The sequence below is a fragment of the Salvelinus alpinus genome, chromosome 21 (genome assembly GCF_045679555.1).
Source record: "Salvelinus alpinus chromosome 21, SLU_Salpinus.1, whole genome shotgun sequence".
Taxonomy (NCBI): Eukaryota; Metazoa; Chordata; class Actinopteri; order Salmoniformes; family Salmonidae; genus Salvelinus; species Salvelinus alpinus.
In genome coordinates this window covers 1,312,724-1,334,948 of record NC_092106.1, presented here as the reverse complement: position 1 = coordinate 1,334,948, position 22,225 = coordinate 1,312,724, and the positions used below count along the sequence as shown (strand labels likewise).

General features: G+C 42.5%; 1 protein-coding gene across 7 annotated transcripts in view; it reads left to right on the top strand.

The window, feature by feature from the left end:
* The window catches only part of LOC139547551 (protein furry homolog), a 236,771-nt gene that overhangs the window by 129,185 nt on the left and 85,361 nt on the right, over positions 1-22,225 (top strand). For all 7 annotated transcript variants that reach the window (XM_071356440.1, XM_071356436.1, XM_071356437.1 and 4 more), the window contains exons 23-32: positions 1,564-1,756; positions 4,649-4,773; positions 10,367-10,424; positions 11,015-11,106; positions 11,670-11,842; positions 13,059-13,219; positions 16,856-16,966; positions 17,994-18,148; positions 20,246-20,345; positions 20,912-21,083. In XM_071356440.1, coding sequence (XP_071212541.1) covers positions 1,564-1,756; positions 4,649-4,773; positions 10,367-10,424; positions 11,015-11,106; positions 11,670-11,842; positions 13,059-13,219; positions 16,856-16,966; positions 17,994-18,148; positions 20,246-20,345; positions 20,912-21,083 — 1,340 coding nt within the window. The remainder of the gene's footprint in view (positions 1-1,563; positions 1,757-4,648; positions 4,774-10,366; positions 10,425-11,014; positions 11,107-11,669; positions 11,843-13,058; positions 13,220-16,855; positions 16,967-17,993; positions 18,149-20,245; positions 20,346-20,911; positions 21,084-22,225) is intronic.

The following is a 22,225-nucleotide window of genomic DNA, read 5'->3' as shown; positions in this document are numbered from 1 at the left end:
ACTATTTTTTCACGTTTTTCAATTTCCGGTGATAAATCATGCATTCCGATTTTTGCATAGATTGTACTGGGCACATAGTATGTGTGTAAAAAATTTTTTTGAAGGTTGTACTGATTATGATGAGCTAAGCTAATTCCAGCAATGTGTGTGGAGCCATGTTTGTTGACATACAATGCATTCTAGGTTTCGAAAGTAATCGTCGGATTACTTTAGATTTCTAGAAAGTGTTTTCCTCAATTATTTTGATCAACGCTGAGCTCACCCGTGATGTGATTAATTATACATAGTAATTGCTATTAGCTAATTCATATTGTAGTTTATGTCAGCCGAGAGTTAGAAAATATGACCGCTTGTGTTCAATCTTTCAATCTTTCCTCAGTTAGCGCTAGGACAAATGTAGCCTACATTTTTCCGGTTAGGATGATTGTGTTATGCTATAGATACTTCTGTGAATATCTGAACATTGCATCCAAAAATAAACTGCTCACATTCTGGACATTACTTTGTAAGGACTGTGTTTGTGTAAATAGTTCCTGAAAAAAGCGTGTCCAGCTCAAATGCTGATTATTGCGTCATTCGAAACTGGCCGTTCTAAATAAGCGTTATAAATGAGCGTTCTAATCACACGGTTGTGATCGTATGCTTCAGGGACCACTGTAGAATGATCACACCCGTGTGATGCCCTTCTTCAGTTTTTTATTCTTGTCTGCGCAATGTACTGAGAACTCAGCTGGCTGTATGGACGGGGACAGTATATCCAGAGAGAGCCATGATTCCGTGAAACAGTGTATGTTACTGTCCCTGATGTCTCTCTGGAAGGAGATCCTCGCCCTGAGCACGCCTACTTTATTGTCCAGAGACTGAACATTAACGAGTAATGTACTCGGAAGTGGTGGTTGGTGTGCCTGCCTCCTGAGTCAAACTAGAAGTCCACTCTGAATACCTCTTCTCCGCCAGCGGCATTTTGGAGCAGCCTCTGGGATAAGTTAAATTGCCCTGGTGGTGCGGAGAAAGGATCCAATTCGGGAGAGTCGTATTCCTGGTCGTAATGTTGTTGAGGTACGCCGCTCTGATATCCAAAAGTTATTTCCGGCTGTATGTAATAACACAAAAAAAATATATATAGGCTGTCGGGGCCGTCTTTAGGCAAGAGATACTGTTGCATGTAGGTCTAGATTATTTATGGATTGATCATAAAGAAAAGTCAAAACGTTATCTGAACAACTCCAAAGCAATTGCATGTGTCGCAGGAACCACTGACTCGCTGCATTTTTCTATTATCAAAACACCTGCAGGTATCTCTTAAAATTGTTCATGAGGTCTCCTAAATATCTGTCGACTATGTGGGACTCTTGTGAATGAAGAGGCTTCATGCATAGCTTTTAAGAATAAGAGTAAAATGTCTCTATTCTCAGCACAAATGTTCTACTCTGAGACGCTTTGTGGATACGGGCCCAGGACTAGGCTTAATCTGTGTCAGGAAAACTGCCCCTAAAGGTTCAGTTTGATTTACCATGCACTCTCAATGCACTGTGTGTGTGTGTTTACCTATGGTCTCTCCAGTAACCCGGTATACACTAAGAAGGCCAGCAGCACGTCGGGTGGTGGAGACAGCTACGTGACCCTGTGGAGGAACTACCTGATCCTGTGTTTTGGAGTGGCCAAGCCTAGCATCATGAGCCCCGGCCAACTGAGAGCCTACACCCCTGAGATCACAGCCACTACACCTGACGGCAGCATCAGCTACGACAACAAGGTAGATACTTTTGGTAATGTAGTGTATGTGGACACCTGCTCATCTTACATCTCATTCCAAAATCATGAGCTTTAATATGTAGTTGGTCCCCCCTTGGCTGCTATAACAGCCTCCTCTAAGGCCAGGGCTCTGTGCATGCCAATCAAGTTCTTCCACACAGAACTTGACAAACCATTTCTGTATGGACCTCGCTTTGTGCACGGGGGCATTGGCATGCTGAAACTGTTGCCACAAAGTTGGAAGCAGAGATTTGTCTAGAATGTCATTGTATGCTGTAGCATTAAGAGTTCCCTTCACTGGAACTAATGGGTCTAGCCCGAACCATGAAAAACATTCCCAGACCATTATTCCACCTCCACCAAACTTTACAGTTGGCACTATGCATTGGGGCATGTAGCGTTCTCCTGGAATCCGCCAAGGCCTGATTTGTCCGTCGGACTGCCAGATTGTGAATCATCACTCCATAGCACTCGTTTCCACTGGTCCAGAGTCCAACGGCATCGACTCTTGGCATTGCGCATGGTGATCTTAGTCTTGTGTGCGGCTGCTCGGCCATGGAAACCCATTTCATGAAGCTCCCGACGAACAGTACTTGTGCTGACGTTGCTTCCAGAGGCAGTTTGGAACTCGGTAGTGAGTGTTGCAACCGAGAACAGATGTTTTTGGCCATCCCGTTCTGTGAGCTTATGTTGAAATAGCCAAATCCACTAATTTCAAGGGGTGTCCACATATACTATATTTACAAAAGTATCTCCCCTCTCACAGCTAGATTGTCCCAATTAGGGACCTAGGGGCTAAATAACCCCCCAAAAGGACTAATTAACTCCCCATAGAGACTAACTAACTCACCATAGGGACAAACTAACTTCCCCTAAAGTTTGTAAAGTGACATGGTTATCCTTTCTACTGTGGTTTGCTCTGGTTTGGAAAACCGTGTAACTAAGTTGTTGTCATTTGTGAAGATGTCTGACTAAGTAGTGTGTGTGTGTGTACCAGGTGATTGGGACTGAATTGTGTGTGATGCACAATGTTTTGAGTGTGTGTACCAGAGGTGCATTCAACAAGGGAAGTAGTTTGGGAACGTTCGTTTACGTTAGCTAACATATTCCACTTGTTTTGTGTTAGTCGTAAACATTTGTTAGCTAAAAGTCTGAGACGCTATGGTGCAGCGAACGTACAGTGCCTTCGGAAAGTATTCAGACCCCTTGACTTTTTCCACATTTTGTTATGTTACAGCCTTATTCTAAAATTAATACCCATAATGACAAAGCAAAAGCAGATTGTTAGAAATGTTTTGCCATTTATGAAAAAATTATTATCAGACCCTTTGCTATGAGAGTAAAAATTGAGCTCAGGTGCATCCTGTTTCCATTGATCATGCTTGAGGTGTTTCTACAACTTGATTTGAAGTCCACCTGTGGTAAATTCAATTGATTGGACATGATTTGGAAAGTCACACACCTGTCTATATAAGATCCCACAGTTGACAGTGCATATCAGAGCAAAAACCAAGCCAAAAGGTTAAAGGAATTGTCCATAGAGCTCTGATACAGGATTGTGTTGAGGCACAGATCTGGGGAAGGGTACCAACACATTTCTGCAGCATTGAAGGTCGCCAAGAACACAGTTGCCTCCTTCATTCTTAAATGGAAGAAGTTTGGAACCACCAAGACTCTTCCTCGAGCTGGCCGTCCGGCCAAACTGAGCAATTAGGGGAGGAGGGCCTTGGTCAGGGAGGTGACCAAGAACCCAATGGTCACTTTGACAGAGCTCTAGAGTTCCTCTTTGGAGATTGGAGAACCTTCCAGAAGGACAAACATCTCTGCAGCACTCCACCAATCAGGCCCTTATGGTAGAGTGGCCAGACGGAAGCCACTCCTCAGTAAAAAGCACATGATAGCCCACTTGGAGTTTTCCAAAAGGCACCTAAAGACTCTCAGACCATGAGAAACAAGATTATCTGGTCTGATGAAATCAAGATTTACCTCTTTGGCCTGCATGCCAAGCGTCACGTCTGGAGGAAACCTGGCATCCCTACGTTGAAGCATGGTGGTGGCAGAATCATGCTGTGGGGATGGTTTTCAACTGCATGTACTGGGAGAGTAGTCAGGATCGAGGGAAAGATGAACGGAGCAAAGTACAGAGAGATTCTTGATGAAAACCTGCTCCAGAACACTCAGGACCCTCAGACTGGGGCGAATGTTCACCTTCCAACAGGATAACGACCCTAAGCACACAACCAACACAAAGCAGGAGTGGCTTTGGGTCAAGTCTCTGAATTTCCTTGAGTGGCCCAGCCAGAGCCCGGACTTAAACCCGATCAAACATCTCTGGAGAGACCTGAAAATAGCTGTGCAACAATGCTCCCCATCCAACGTGACAGTTCTTGAGAGGATTTGCAGAGAAGAATGGGAAAACTCCCCAAATATAGGTGTGCCAAGCTTGTAGCATCATACCCAAGACGAATCTGCTAAAGTTGCTTCGACAAAGTACTTTGTAAAGGGTTTGAATACTTATGTAAATGTAATATTTTTGTTTTTTATTTGTAATAGATTAGCAAACATTTCTAAATATCTGTTTTTGCTTTGTCATTATGGGGTATTGTGTGTAGATTGCTGAGGGGGGGAAAACTATTTAATCCATTTTAGAATAAGGCTGTAACCTAACAAAATGTGGAAAAATTCAAAGGGTCTGAATACTTTCCGAAGGCACTGTAAGTGTCTGTTTCGGGTCTAAACTGCCTCTATAAATAATAATGTGAACATGTAGGCTTACATGTATATTTAATGTAGTAGGAATAGCAAATTATCTTCTGCCGTAAATGGAAGCCTTGTTGAACGCTCCTCAGGTGATTGGCACTGGATGGTACAATGTTTTGTGTGTGTGTACCAGGTGATTTGGACCCCCTCAGTAGCATGGCTCCTGAAACAGCTGGTCCCTCTAATGAGAGCAGAGAGCATTGAGCTGACAGAGTCCTTGGTGCTAGGCTTTGGACGCACCAACTCCCTGGTCTTCAGGTACAACACGCACACACGCACACACACACACACACACACACACACACACACACACACACACACACACACACACACACACACACACACACACACACACACACACACACACACACACACACACACACACACACACACACACACATTAGAGTTGCCCCTGATCAGTGTAGGAGTTAGCTAAGCGAAGGCTATTTGTTTTACAGAGTTTCCACAGTACGTGATTAGAGCGACAAGATAAGAAAAATGCTGAGCATGCGTTTCAGACATTCGAGTTATATTATGGAACGCCGTTTGGGTCTTTGTGTGTCAAAAAAAGATAGAGGTCAAATAGCACTATTTGACGTGTCAAATAAAATTGTTGACCAATCAGGACCAGAATTTGACTGCACGTCACATAATAATTTATTACACATTGATTACACTATCACTCGTGTTCCATATGTCACAACGATTCATATATACGTATGCTATGATGCTGGTAAAGTTTTCTCGCGCACCTACTGTGCTGGTCATTAAAAAAAAGCTAGCTAGCTCATGGATGCAAACAATGTTCTTCCTCAAAAACATAGACAACGACATTTGTTTCAGTAGCTATTGTTAGCTAGCTAACTATATAGCTAGGTGTCATCATCTAAAATAACGCAAATTTATAAGACGGTTCTTATTTGATTAACGGTGGTCGGACCCATCTATGTGGGTCTATGTGGTTTCAAATAGGTACTTTTATTTTGAAGGCAAACCGCAAATTCCACTATTGTGCCTAAACCTTATTGTGGCTAGCTTCACAACACATAACCTGGTCCGGTCGAGCCTCACTAGCCAGATGAAGCAAACTGGCTGCTTATAACGTTAGCTTTGGGCAACAAGTGTCACGGCTTCAATAAGTAGTGAGTGCAGGAGTCAGGCGCAGAGAGCAGGGTAGTTCAAAAGATGTGGATCTTTAATATTCCAACACAACCAGAGAGACGGTCACGCCACACACACAAGGGCGTGTAAAGTCCCAGTCCAACAAACAGGACGAAACTGATCAGGAAAAGAAACCACAAGAATAATCAAACACCACAAACAGAAAAACAAGCCCGCACTAAAGCCGGCGGGCCTACTGGGTTTAAATAGCCCAAAACCAAACCTAAACACGAAACAGGTGCAACAAATCAGACACAACTAAATGAAACAGAAAAGGGGATTGGTGGCAGCTAGTAGGCCGGCGACGACGACCGCCGAGCGCCGCCCGAACAGGAAGAGGCACCATCTTCGGCGGGATTCGTGACAACAAGGTTAAGTAGCTGGCTAGCAAGTTCAATTTCAATAGGTGAACAACAAGTGGCTACCTAGCTAATACTTTTTCACAAGAATTCCTAAATCATTGCTAAGAATAGTGAAAATGACTACAGTTTCTACTGGTCATTGTTTACAGGCTGGATGTATTGGTGCTAGCTAGGTCTTGTAGGCTTTTATTCACTGCTTTAGCACACTCTGCCAACCCGGATGTCTTAGCCTGTCTGAATCCTGGCTTAGGAGACCACCAAAAACCCTGACATTTCCATCCCTAACTATAACATTTCCTGCCAAGATAGAACTGTCAAAGGGGGCGGAGTTGCAATCTACTGCAGAGTTCTGTCTTACTATCCAGGTCTGTAACCAAACAATTTGAGCTTCTACTTTTAAAAATCCACCTTTCCAGAAACAAGTCTCTCACCGTTGCCGCTTGCTATAGACCACCCTCTGCTCCCAGCTGTGCCCTGGACACCATGTGTGAATTGATTGCTCCCCATCTATCTTCAGAGCTTGTGCTGCTAGGTGGCCTAAACTGGGACATGCTTAATTAACACCCCGGCCATCCTACAATCTAAGCTTGATGCCCTCAATCTCACACAAATTATCAATGAACCTACCAGGTACAACCACAAATCCGTAAACACGGGCACCCTCATAGATATCATCCTAACTAACTCGCCCTCCAAATACACCTCTGCTGTTTTCAAACAAGATCTCAGCGATCACTGCCTCATTGCCTGCATCCGTAATAGGTCTGCGCTCAAACGACCACCCCTCATCACTGTCAAACGCTCCCTAAAACACTTTTGCGAGCAGGCCTTTCTATTCAACCTGGCCGGGGTATCCTGGAATGACATTGACCTCATCCCGTCAGTAGAGGATGCCTGGTTATTCTTTAAAAGTGCCTTCCTCACCATCTTAAATAAGCATGCTCCATTCAACAAAAAAATAGAACCAGGAATAGATATAGTCCTTGGTTCACTCCAGACCTGTCTGCCCTTGACCAGCACAAAAACATCCTGTGGTGTTCTGCATTAGCATCGAATAGCCCCCGTGATATGCAACTTTTCAGAGAAGTTAGGAACAAATATACACAGGCAGTTAGGAAAGCTAAGGCTAGCTTTTTTAAACAGAAATTTGCATCCTGTTGTACAAACTCAAAACATGTATGGGACACTGTAAAGTCCATGGAGAATAAGAGCACCTCCTCCCAGCTGCCCACTGCTCTTAGGCTAGGAAACACTGTTACCACCGATAAATCCACTTTAATTGAGAATTTCAATAAGCATTTCTTTAAGAGCAGTTGGCCATGCTTTCCACCTGGCTACCCCTACCCCGGTCAACTGCCCGGCACCCTCCACAGCAACCCGCCCAAGCCCCCACCATTTCTCCTTCACCCAAATCCAGATAACTGATGTTCTGAAAGAGCTGCAAAATCTGGACCCCTACAAATCAGCCGGGCTAGACAATCTCTTTCTAAAATTTTCTGCCGAAATTCTTGCAACACCTATTACTTGCCTGTTCAACCTCTTTTTCTTTTTCTACCTACCTATATCTATCCTACCCTGTCTTTCTAAGGTCTTCGAAAGCCAAGTTAACAAACAGATTACCGACCATTTCGAATCCCACCGTACCTTCTCCGCTATGCAATCTGGTTTCAGAGCTGGTCATGGGTGCACCTCAGCCACGCTCAAGGTCCTAAACGATATCATAACCGCCATCGATAAGATACATTACTGTGCAGCCGTATTCATCGACCTGGCCAAGGCTTTCGACTCTGTCAATCACCACATTCTTATTGGCTGACTCGACAGCTTTGGTTTCTCAAATGATTGCCTCGCCTGGTTTACCAACTACTTCTCTGATAGAGTTCAGTGTGTCAAATCGGAGGGCCTGTTGTCCGGACCTCTGGCAGTCTCTATGGGGGTGCCACAGGGTTCAATTCTCGGGCCGACTCTCTTCTCTGTATACATCAATGATGTCGCTCTTGCTGCTAGTGATTCTCTGATCCACCACTACGCAGACGACACCATTCTGTATACTTCTGGCCACTCTTTGGACACGGTGTTAACTAACTTTCAGACGAGCTTCAATGCCATACAACTCTCCTTCCTTGGCCTCCAACTGCTCTTAAATGCAAGTAAAACTAAATGCATGCTATTCAATCGATCACTGCCCGCATCTGCCCGCCCGTCCATTATCACTACTCTGGACGGCTCTGACTTAGAATACGTGGATAACTACAAATACCTAGGTGTCTGGTTAGACTGTAAACTCTCCTTCCAGACTCACATTAAGCATCTCCAATCCAAAATTAAATCTAGAATCGGCTTCCTATATCGCAACAAAACATCCTTCACTCATGCTGCCAAACATACCCTCGTAAAACTGACCATCCTACCGATCCTCGACTTCGGCGATGTCATCTATAAAATAGCCCCCAACACTCTACTCAACAAATTGGATGCAGTCTATCACAGTGCCATCAGTTTTGTCACCAAAGCCCCATACACTACCCACCACAGCGACCTGTACGCTCTCGTTGGTTGGCCCTCGCTTCATACTCGTCGCCAAACCCACTGGCTACAGGTTATCTACAAGTGTCTGCTAGGTAAAGCCCCGCCTTATCTCAGCTCACTGGTTACCATAGCACCCACTCGTAGCACGCGCTCCAGCAGGTTTATCTCACTGGTCACCCCCAAAGCCAATTCCCCCTTTGGTCGCCTTTCCTTCCAGTTCTCTGCTGCCAATGACTGGAACAAACTGCAGAAATCTCTGAAGCTGTAGATTCATATCTCACTCACTAGCTTTAAGCACCAGCTGTCAGAGCAGCTCACAGATCACTGCACCTGTACATAGCCCATCTGTAAACAGCCCATATATCTACCTCATCTCCATACTGTATTTATTTATTTATCTTGCTCCTTTGCACCCCAGTATCTCTACTTGCACATTTATCTTCTGCACATCTACCATTCCAGTGTTTAATTGCTATATTGTAATTACTTTGCCCACCATGGCCTATTTATTGCCTTAACTCCCTTATCTTACCTCATTTGCACTCACTGTATATAGACTTTTTGTTTTGTTTTTTCCCACTATATTATTCACTGTATGTTTTGTTTATTCCATGTGTAACTCTGTGTTGTTGTATGTGTCGAATTGCTATGCTTTATCTTGGCCAGGTCGCAATTGCAAATGAGAACTTGTTCTAACTAGCCTACCTGGTTAAATAAAGGTGGGAAAAAATAATATATAATAAATAAATAAATAAAGTACCAAGCTAAAGCTAGCTACCCCAGAAGTTGCAGTCGAACAAATAATTCCTTATTACCAACGCGGTATTGTAAACACATCGTTCGTGGCCGGTGTTTGTTTGCAGACTTTTTTTGTAGAGCTTTGACAGTGCTACTTATAGTAGTGGTGGCCGCATGTCTTGCACGTGCAAATTCAGAACACACAACATTTTATAATGTAACTGTGTTATTTGACGTGTCAAATTAAAAGCTTTTTTAACATGTCAAATATATATATATTTGACATACAAAGACCCAAACGGCGTACCATATATTTTACATGTAGCAGCTGGGTGATTTATCACAGTGTCTTACCTCTGCTCCAGGGAGACGTTTCCCCTTAGCACAGATCAAGGATCAGCTTCCCCTCCTCCAACTGACCTAAAATAAGCTGCTAGGGGAAACTTCACCCTACACCCTTTTACTCGAAGTCAAACACATACTCAAGCTATTAATTGCTAAAAAGCACCATTTGTGATATATACCCATTGATTCCTCATGTACTAACTGTCAGTCCGTGCATTCATAACAGGGAACATGACACAATACGGTCAGCTGTGGAAAGTTTTAAAGCATTTGTGATGGTTTAAAAGAGAGATGAGCGAGTGGTACATTCTGGTCTTTTTCAGTTTGGATATCCCTTCTCTTTGTTCCGTGTAGACTTCATTTTATCTTAAATACCCTTTTCTTGGAAATCAATTTAATCAGTGCAAAGCACTATCTATGGTAAATTTTTGTGAATGTTTATGAAATTGTATGTTCGGGTTTTTCCATCACATTTCAGAACATATGTCCTCTTTGTTACAGTAACTCATTTTTGTGATCACAAAGATCCTATTAAATTACTAACTAGCTAACAAACATACTGTGCGATATGTTATTATACCACATATATGATATTATACCACATGTGATCCTTTTCTAGATTGAAAGGTTTCCTGAGCAAGATGGATGTTTTTTAGGCATGTGCTAGGATCCAAATGTCCGTTCTAGAGTTTATATGTAATTCTGTGTGTGTCCAGGGAGCTGGTAGAGGAGCTGCATCCTTTAATGAAGGAAGCTTTGGAGAGAAGACCAGAGGTGAGCTGTGGGCATAATCATCATAACACTTCAGTTTGTTCTTATATACACAACTACTACTTCGCAACATATTGTAAGTCATTGAATAGAGAGGGGAGATCATTGCCTGACAACTCACCCTGAACTTAATTCCGCTGCTCTATCGATCTCCACATACTGTGCATTTCATCTGAATCTGCCATCCTAGAAGTCGTTTGTCTGACTTCAAAATGAGGGGCGTTGTACAAAATAAATTCATCAGTGATTGGATCGTCTATAAAAAAAAATCAAACCAATCTGAGTATTTAAGTTGATAAAGTCATCATGTAGGCTGGCTCTGGCCCAACCCATCAGTTTCTGGGACCAATCAGAAAGGTCAGAATGTGTTCGCAAGCTAAAATCGTAGGGGAAGAAGGCAAATCCAGACTCATTGTGGAGAAGAAACTTTGGCCGAAGCGATGTGGATGGGTAGCCAGGCAAGGGAGATCACACATTGTAGATGAAACAGCTATTAGAAGAAGTGCACATATCTGATGGATCTCTCTCTCTCTTTTCTTCCCTTTCTATCGCTCTCGCTCACTCCCCCCTCTCTCTCTCGCTTTCTGTCTCAGAACAAGAAGCGCCGTGAGCGGAGAGACCTCCTGAGGCTGCAGCTTCTGAGGATATTTGAGCTGCTGGCTGACTCTGGTGTCATCAGTGATAGGTTAGAGTCACATTCACTGACCAATCACTGCACAGGAAGCTGCTGAGGGGAGGACGGCTCATAATAATGTCCGGAACGGAGCTAAAGGAATGGTATCAAACACATGGAAACCAAATCAATTTAATCAGTGCAAAGCACTGCTAGGCTCAATCTACTGAACTTTTTCTGCTCCAGCCATTACCATAAGCCCGTACTCCCAATTAAGGTGCCACCAACCTCGTGTGAATCACTCTGACACGCTCACTGACAAGCTCTCTGACACTCTGACACAACCCACATTCACTATCACTCTCAGACACACTCTCTGACACACCTACTGACACACAATCCACACTCATTGACATGCTCACTGGCACACTCACGGTCATGCTGGAGACACTGCCCAACACACTGGGAAGCACAGGACTTCCCAGAATACCTCTGTCCTCCCTTGGATGTGAAAGCAACAGTATGGTTTTCGAATATGTAAATAAACGAAACAAACTGCTGTCTTGACTGATGTTCTCTTCTACTTCTGTATGTCCGTCTGTCCATCTGTTTGTGTTTCTGTCTGGTGTCCACAGCACCAACGGGGCTCTGGAGCGGGATACATTGGCCCTGGGAGCTCTGTTCCTAGAGTACGTGGACCTGACGCGGATGCTTCTGGAGGCGGAGAATGACAAAGAGCTAGAGATTCTCAAGGACATCCGAGCTCACTTCAGTGGCATGGTGGCCAATCTTATCCAGTGTGTTCCCGGTAAATAACCAAATTACTTTTTGGCCGACATTTTAGGCTGTGTCCCAAACGGCACCCTATTCCCTATATAGTGCACTACTTTTTATCAGAGCCCTATGGATCCAAAATAACTTTGTTTCAAAATATTTTTTATGTTTTCAGGTCCCCATAGATGCGCACTGTCACCGAAAATATCTTACTGAGCCGTACTTTTTGGTAGCTTATGAATGATGAAAACAGGCCTCCGTGTGGCAAGGGTTGGTGCAGGCACAGGGAAAGCAGGGACTCAAGACACTTGACATTGATCTTGATTAGGCCATAGCCCAAGGGACGCCAGTACTAAAATAGTGTAGCTTAAATGGGGAAGGGCAGATGATGACTCATTGGCAGCCAGACTTCCTGACTGCCTGATGAATGAGAGATGACTGACGGAACACGACTGTAATCCATCGGTGAATCCCAAACTAGCCCCTCGCCCCTACCAACTCGTTCGGAGGACGACTTCCATAGAGTGGAGAGGGGATCAATGAACCCATCAACCCCGGGACACACTTGTGACTTGGATGATGCAATTCATATTCCACTTTTTGTTTTAAATAATAAAACAAGCATGAAATTCAAATGAACAAATTCCCTGTTGTGTTTTAGAAGATATAAACCTCATTAACAGTTAAGCATTTCATTTGGGGGTATTTCATTTATATTATGTGTCAAACCTCACAATCAGACACAAAAGCACATTTCATAAAAAAGGCACGCCTCTCAATTCTTTTGTATGAAATGGCGCAAACTCCAAACATATCGTAGTGCGTGATGAGATGGCACTTCGCTCTTGAGCCTGCAGCCTTGCTGGCTTGGTCAAAGTGACTATCTGAGGGTCTAATTAGCCCTTACGCCCTTGATAATTTTCACCACCGTAGCTTAGGGACACTTGTACATATGGCGGAGGCGCACGTGAATGCGCAAATGGAGGGCCGAGGGCCAAGGGGAAGGGACTAGTTTGGGATTCAGCTCTTAGTCACTCAGTCCAATACAGTAGCAGTTTGTAATGCCCTAGTGATTTTGATGCCCATATACTGTTCTGAGAAGGGGACTAACAGATCAATTTTACTGTCCTTCTTTTCTTTCTCTCCTTCTGCATTCCTCTACTCTCCTCTCCTCTCTGTTTCTCCCACCCTCTCTGCTCCCCTGTGTCCCCCTCTCCCCTTTGCCCTCCTCTCCCCCTCTTCTCCTCCAGTCCACCACCGACGCTTCCTCTTCCCGCAGCAGAGCCTAAGGCACCACCTCTTCATCCTGTTCAGCCAATGGGCTGGTCCCTTCAGCGTCATGTTCACGCCTCTCGATCGTTACAGTGACAGGAACCACCAGATCACCAGATACCAGTACTGCGCCCTCAAGGTACATCAATCAATCACATGTGTTATTTGTATAGCGCTTTTACTAAACCATTTGTCACAGTGTTGAACAGTTTATCTGTTTTGTATTTAATTGAACTGTACTGTATATAAAACTATGAATATGTATAAACACTGAGTGTACAACACATTATGAACACCTGCTCTTTCCATGACATAGACTGACCAGGTGAATCCAGGTGAAAGCTATAATCACTTGTTAAATCCACTTCAATCAGTGTAGATGAAGGGAGGAGACAGGTTAAAGAAGGATTTTTAAGCCTTGAGACAATTGAAACATGGATTGTGTATGTGTGGCATTCTGAGGTTGAATAGGCAAGACAAAATATTTTAAGTGCCTTTGATAGGAGTATGGTAGTAGGTGCCAGGTGCACCATTTTGTGTCAAGAACTGCAACGCTGCTGGGTTTTTCAAGCTCAACAGTTTCCCACGTGTATCAAGAATGGTCCACCACCCAAAGGACATCCAGTCAACTTGACACAACTGTGGGAAGCACATGGGCCAGCATCCCTGTGGAATGCTTTCAACACCTTGTAGAGTCCAACTCTATAATACAGTAGGAAGGTGTTCTTAATGTTTTGTACAGTCAGTGTATGAATAGTGCGTAAATAGTATTTTTGTTGTCTTTCCTATATTTAACTCTTATTTCATTTGATTTTATTTTGAATGGGGATGGCCAGTGAAATATACCTTCTGAAGCGCGTGCTACGGGTGGGTGCTGCTATGGTGACCAGTGAGCTGAGATAAGACGGGGCTTTACCTAGCAAAGACTTACAGATGACCTTGAGCCAGTGGGTTTTGCCTTGAATATGAAACGAGGGCCAGCCAACGAGAGCATACAGGTTGCAGTGGTGGGTAGTATATGGGGCTTTGGTGACAAAACTGATGGCACTGTGATAGACTACATCCAATTTGCTGAGTAGAGTGTTGGATGCTATTTTGTAAATTACATTGCCGAAGTCAAGGATCGGTAGGATAGTCAGTTTTACGAGGGTATGTTTGGCAGCATGAGTGAAGGATGTTGCAAAGTGGTTGTTCCACTGGATATCATAAGGTGAATGCACCAATTTGTAAGTCGCTCTGGATAAGAGCGTCTGCTAAATGACTTAAATGTAAATGTTGCGAAATATGAAGCCGATTCTAGATAGAATTTAGGATTGGAGATGCTTAATGTGGGTCTGGAAAAAGAGTTTACAGTCTAACCAGACACCTAGGTATTTGAAATTGTCCACATATTCTAAGTCAGAACCGTCCAGAGTAGTGATGCTCTTTGGCTGTCCCCGTAGGAAAATCCTTTGAAGAACCCTTTTTGGTTCCAGGTAGAACCCTTTTGGTTCAAAGTATAACCGTTTCGGTTTACATTTAGAACCCTTTTAACAGAGGGTTCTACATGGTACCCAAAAGGGTGCTACCTGGAACCTGAAAAGAGGGTTATACCTGGAACCAAAAAGGGTTATTCTGTGGGGACAGCCAAATAACCCTTTTGGAACCCTTTTCTCTAAGAGCTTAGCTTGGTCTGAGTTCAATAGCGCAACGCTGCTATCAACGGATCCTGTGTGCTGCCATTACTATTGTGTAAAGCGTGTAATTTCAGTCAGTTCCCGAGCGTCAAAAACAATAACCTCATAATATGAGCCATGAAGATATTTTTCATTATTCTCTTCATAGATGTATGCATTTCCTTCAGAACGTGACTGCAATTCATCCCTTTGGGTGTCTTATTTCAGAAAGGACAAAGCAGTCCTGAACAGCAACCTTCATGGTCTGGTACTTCATGGTACAGCTGAGCAGTACTTTGAACCACCCAACCTTAATGGTTAGTGCTAGAGCCCACTGGGTGATGGTACAAAAGCTACAGTGCCTTCAGAAGTATTCATATCCCTTGACTTATTCCAACTTTTGCTGTGTTACAGCCTGAATTTGAAATGGATTAAATATTTTTTCTCTTACCCATCTACACACAATATCTCTTGTGACAAAGTGAAAACATGTTTTCCAAAATGTTTGCAAATGTATTGAAAATGAAATGCATAAATATCTATCTTACATAAGTATTCAGAGCCCTGAGTCAATACATGTTAGAATCATTCTGGATAAGTCTCTAAGAGATTTGCACACCTGGGTTGTACAATATTTGCCCATTATTCTTTTCAAAATTCTTCAAACTCTGTCAAATTGATTGTTGTTCATTGCTAGACAACCATGTTGAAGTCTTGACATAGATTTTCAAGCAGATTTAAGTCAAAACTGTAACTCAGTCACTCAGGAACATTCAGTGTCTTCTTGGTAAGAAACTCAAGTGTAGATTTGGCCTTGTGTTTTAGGCTATTGTCCTGCTGAAATATGAATTCATCTTTCAATGTCTGGTGGCAAGCAGACTGAACAATGTTTTCCCCTAGGATTTTGCCTGTGCTTAGCTATTTTCTGTTTTTTTTATCCTGAAAATCCCCAGTCCTTAACGATTACAAGCATACCCATAACATGATGCAGCCACCACTACACTTGAATATATGGAGAGTGGTACTCAGTAATGTGTTGTATTGGATTTGCCCCAAACATAGCATTTTTTATTCAGGACAAAAAGTGAATTGCTTTGCCATTTTCTTCAGTATTACTTTAGTGCCTTGTTGCAAACAGGATGCCTGTTATGGAATATTTCTATTCTGTACAGGCTTCCTTCTTTTCACTCTGTCAATTAGGTTAGTATTGTGGAGTAACTAATGTTGTTGATCCATCCTCAGTTTTCTCCTATCACAGCCATTAACTCTAACTGTTTTAAAGTCCCCATTGGCTTCATGGTGAAATCTTGGCGGTTTCCTTCCTCTCCGGCAACTGAGTTAGGAAGGACACCTGTATCTTTGTAGTGACTGAGTGTATTGATACAGCCTCTAAAGTGTAATTAATAACTTCACCGTGCTCAAAGGGATATTCAATGTCTGCTTTAAAAAAAAATACCCATCTACCAATAGGTGCTCTTCTTTGCAAGGCATTGGACAACCTCCCTGGTCTTTGTGGTTGAATCTGTGTTTGAAATTCACTGCACGACTGGGGGACCTTACAGATAATTGTATGTGTGGGGTACAGAAATAAGGTAGTCATTCAAAATCATGTTAAACACTATTATTGCCCACAGAGTGAGTCCATGCAACTTATTATGTGACTTGTTAAGCAAAGTTTTACTTCTGAACGTATTTAGACTTGCCATAACAAATGGGTTGAATACTTATTGACTCAAGACATTTCAGCCTTTCATTTTTAATTCATATGTAAAATTTTCAAAAAACACAATTCCACTTTGACATGATGAGGTATTGTGTGTAGGCCAGTGACAAAATATCTAAATTAAATCCATTTTAAATTCAGGCTGTAACACAACAAATTGTGGAAAAAGTCAAGGAGTGTGAATACTTTCTGAAGGCACTGTATAAGCAGCACTACCCAACCTTCATGGTTAGTGCTGGAACTCACAGGGCGATGGTACAGAAGCTATACAGCACCCAACCTTCATTAGGGAAGAAATGATCCTGAGTTTGAGCATGGGGGTTGGTCCTACTGCATGTGGTGCGTGCATGCCATGTTCTACTGTTTATAGAGTGGGTGTGTGTGTGTTTTTCTCTAGGCCATGTCTGCGGTGTTGTGCTGTGGACCTGTGTTCGACAACGTTGGACTGTCCCCAGACGGATACCTCTATAAGTGGCTGGATAACATACTAGCCTGCCAGGACCTACGGGTATGTGATGTGGCCAATCACACACACAAACACCCCCACACACACGCGTTTTGTTCTTCTATCCTCATGGGGACCTAAAATGTATTTTCATTCTAAATCCTATTTTCCCTATTTCCTAAACCTTACCCTAACCTTAACCCGTAACCCAAACACTAAACCTAACTTCTTACCCCAACCCTAATTCTAACCCTAACCCTAATTGTAACCCTAATCCTAAACCTAACCCTTAATCTTAAAATAGCCACACACATACACACACACACACACACACACACATTAATAGCCCCTGATAGTTTGCTTAGTTTCCTCACAGTAAAACAACATCAGCTCCTGCCAACTGTTCCCTAATTGTTTTGATCAGGTGCTTTTGTCTCAGGGTAAATTTGCTCAATTATTTGTCCATTTATAACATGACTGGCTGGATTAAGCTCCTGTCCCTCCCTGTATATGTTTTTTACTCCCTCATTCAAAGTTGACTTTCAGCTTGTGTTCTGGTGTTTAGTGTTTACATAGCCTCGTCCCAGATCTATTTGTGTTGTCTTGCCAACTTGTGTGGTCATTGTCAGCTATACAACACAAACAGATCTGGGACCAGGCTCGTGTTTACATTCTTTAACCTTGGAATGAACAGTAAAAACTAGGCATGTAAGCCCTGAAAATGTGATTTATCCTGCTAAGACAGATGTCATATAGCTTCTACTAGCCTTTCAAACTAGTCTTACTCAAGGCTTTTAAAAATGAGGAAACCATTTACACCTCAAAGGCATTCACCTTTCAATATGGATATACTGTATGTAGTATGGAATATTTTTGTCTAATGACACTTTCCCTCCCCCATTCGTTATTGCAGAGCAACACCTCCAGTTATTTTTTGTTCAACTTTGATCGTATCACCAACGGTCAAATCGTCATTGAAGATGCATGATTAATCTGGTAGTTTGGTTGCTCGAAGTAGTTGATGGTGGTCACGTACACAGAGGCACACACACAAACACACTCGCACTGACCACCTGTCATTGACCACTAGGTTCACCAGCTGGGCTGTGAGGTAGTTATTCTGCTGCTGGAGTTGAATGCTGACCAGGTCAACCTGTTTAACTGGGCGGTCGACCGCTGCTTCACCGGCTCCTACCAACTGGCCTCTGGCTGTTTCAAGGCCATCGCCACCATCTGTGGCAGCAGGTAGGAACTACAGACATCATTGGTAGGAACCCTTCTAATTCCACCATCTCTGGCACAAGTAGAAAGTTAAGAACATTTGGTCATTACTGTAAGTAGGAAATAGTCAAATGTCACCTTCTGTGGCAGCAGATATTTTGTATTTTTGTATTTTTTTTATTTCACCTTTATTTGACCAGGTAGGCGAGTTGTTCTCATTTACAACTGCGACCTGGCCAAGATAAAGCAAAGCAGTGCGACAAAAACACAACACAGAGTTACACATGGGATAAACAAACGTACAGTCAATAACACAATAGAACATCTGTATACAGTGTGTGCAAATTAAGTAAGGAGGTAAGGCAATAAATAGGCCATAGTGGCGAAGTAATTACAATTTAGCAATTAACACTGGAGTGATAGATGAGGATGTGCAAGTAGAAATACTGGTGTGCAAAAGAGCAGAAAAAAACAAAAATAAATATGGGGATGAGGTAGGTAGTAGGTTGGGTGGGCTATTTACAGATGGGCTGTGTACAGCTGCAGCGATCGGTAAGCTGCTCTGACAGCCGATGCTTGAAGTGATTGAGGGAGATATAAGTCTCCAACTTCAGTGATTTTTGAATTTCGTTCCAGTCATTGGCAGTAGAGAACTGGAAGGAAAGTAGGTGTTGGCTTTGGGGAGGACCAGTGAGATATACCTGCTGGAGTGCGTGCTACGGGTGGGTGTTGCTATGGTGACCAGTGAGCTGAGGTAAGGCGAGGCTTTACCTAGCAAAGACTTATAGATGACCTGGAGCCAGTGGGTTTGGCGACGAATATGTAGCGAGGACCAGCCAGCGAGAGCATACAGGTCACAATGGTGGGGCTTTGGTGACAAAACGGATGGCACTGTGATAGACTGCATCCAAATGAACTAAGTTAAGAATCATACAGATCATTGGTATCGCTCTACTATAGACATCATGAGTAGGAACTGATCAAATGTCGCTCTCTGTAACATAACTCAACCTTACACTTCAAATACTGAACTGAAGCATCACTATTTGTTGAAAAAGTCTGTAATACTTTATGCTTTATACAACATCATTGTCCAATGGGTAAAATAATATGTTAATTGTGTAGATACATGCTCCTCTAAGAAAATAAATGGTCCCAACCTCATGTCTCTATCATAATACAATCAAAAGTTATTGGAGTGGTTACACTTTTATGATGGCCAGAATTAGGGAGGAAAAAAATCTGGAAAATTGCCTTGCGTCAACTAGGCTGGATTCTGTGCAAGAAGTAAGGCTACTGGCTACCTTGGTTCAAAATATACATAGCTGGCTACCTGTGACAGGCTCACTTTCCCATTTCTTGTCATCTTTCTTCTCGAAATCCGCAGGACAAAAAAACAATATAGCGATGAGATGGATATCGATTTTGACAGTGGTATCATATTTTAGAATATGCTTTTCATATTTATTCGCAAATTCCCGTTCTTTTTCTAAGATTTCTTACCAAAATAAGCTTATCTCTGTGAAATTTCAACAGAGCACTTATCGTATTCCAAGCTTTTTATTTTCAGACTTTTACATTTAACTATGTTATGCTAATTTAGCTTTTTGCGACCCGTGGAAACAACTTTGAAGACGATGACCACAAAATGTAAAATCCTCAAAAGTCGTTACGAGAAACCTGCACCGCCATGTCAACAGAGCTCAGTGCTTATTATCGGATGCATTCGTTTACGAAATCCGACTTTTAGGATGTAATATTAATGACATGCAAGAGAAGACCCCACTGAACAATTCTGAACAAGATGAATCATATTAGTCTTGGTAAAAATGTATTTTATGACATAATGAAGTGAAATTTCAGCGCCAAAGCACGCTTACACCCACTCTAGGCAGTGTGGGTGGACACCCTATTTATACCTTCTTAACATAGATTATGTCTGTATGGTATTTCAAAATGTTTTTTTTCTCCGGATCATTGTGAGATGATTGAAGACATTATGATATACCTGTCCAAGACACATCTTATGATGTCTTATAATGCATTACACCTACAAGCTTTATTAAGTACTGTAAAGTGTCAGCAAATGTTAGATTCATCTTGATTATCATTCACTTGCAGAAACTATCCCTGTGACATCGTGACTTTGTTGAATTTGATGCTCTTCAAGGCATCAGACACCAGCAGGGAAATGTATGAAATCTCAATGCAGCTAATGCAGGTAAGGACCAATTACACTGTGACCAATACAACTTTATGTGAATAGTCTGTCTATAGACGCTCAGCCAACCAATACACTCAATAGACTCAAATCTGTAGGATGTGCATAGATGGGCTATCTAAATAAAGTTCTACTGGCCAATGAAATGTATGATATCCTTCCATTGTAAACTGATAACAGAGTTTTTTCACCTTACTTCCTGAATTAGCTGAAATTAATGCAGGTTAATGTTTTTTGTCATGAATCTTGTTCTGGAAGCAGGTCTTCAGAGTGGTCACTAGGTGGCACAGCCGCAAAGTCAAAAAATCTGGTTATACATCTAACCTTAACCCTAACCTTAACCACACTACAAGCCCTAATGCCTAATCCAACCTTAAATTAAGACCAAAAAGCACATTTTTACAATGAAGGCAATTTTGACTTTGCAACTGGCCCATCTAATGGAAATGATTCAGTTCTGCCTCAAGGACAAGACTCATCCCAATAAATGTCAACCTGTGAATTTTATTAGAATTGACTGCTAATATCCTAGACTAAGAGTGTGTTTTTTCTTTCTTGATAAACAGATTCTGGAGGCAAAGCTGTTTGTGTATTCCAAGACGATAGCAGACCAGAAGCCCAGTAGTATCCTGTATAGGACCCACAGACCTCTGCCTCCCCTCTACAACGTCTCTCTAGCCCAGCTCTCACAGCAACTGGCTAGGATGTACCCCGAACTCACTCTGCCTCTCTTCTCAGGTATTGTGTGTGTGTGCGTGCGTGCATGCGTGCGTGGTACTCACGTAGTACTCACAAGCAGGTCATCTTCATTTGGCTTCCTGCTAAATGTGTGTTCTTGTGTTAGGATGGCGCCTTCCACTCAAAAAGGTTCCTTGTCAGTAAGCTATGGAAGCTCCCACTGCTCTTTGCTATAGCAACAGTGAAGTGGGTTCTGATTCAGAGGAATTGTGTCAGTATAAACTGGACCAAATAAAAACACCGATCATCAGTTATCAAATGATGGAGACTCAATATTCAGTTATCAAAAACAAGGATGAAAACAGACAATGACGAGGACAGACGACGTTGATTCAATACTTATAATCATAAAAATAAGTATTGATTGGAAGTCGTTGTTGTTTCTTCAAATGTACCATTTTTCAACTGTGTTCCGGATACTCTGCCATCCTGTCATTACCAGCACCTTGTAGAAGGCGCACTGCTGTGCACAGGACATTTAACTCATTGTTATTCAGTTATGAAATATATATTAGCTTTTAACCCTATTAAGCAACAACTGTCATGTGTGCTCCCTCTCCGGCCTCTTGGTCACCAGGCTGCTCGTTAGGGCGCACACCTGTCACCAGGGTTACGCGCATAATGACACCTGGACTCATCACCTCCTTGATTACCTGCCCTTTATATGTCACTCCCTTTGGTTTCTTCCCCAGTCGTCATTGTTGCTGTTTTATGTCGGTGCGCTGTTTGTGTTTCTTGTTTTGTTCATTCATTAATTAAGCGTACATCGTTACAACAACCCTTAGTAAACTTTTGGAATAAATTGCATTTGACCAGATACGATGTTATTTTACAGTAAACATATTGACAACAGACTTTCAGCATGCTTATAGTGAAGGACATTCAACAAGCACTTACACAAATGACTGATTGGCTGAGAGAAATTGATGGGGAAAAGTTTGTGGGCGCTGTTTTGTTAAACTTCGGTGCGGCTTTTGACGTTATCGATCATAGTCCGCTGCTGGAAAAAATGTATGTGTTATGGCTTTACTTCCCCTGCTATATTGTGGAGAAAGCGTTACCTGTCTAACAGAACACAGAGGTTGTTCTTTAATGGAAGCCTCCAACTTAATCCAGGTAGAATCATGAATTCCTGACTTTTT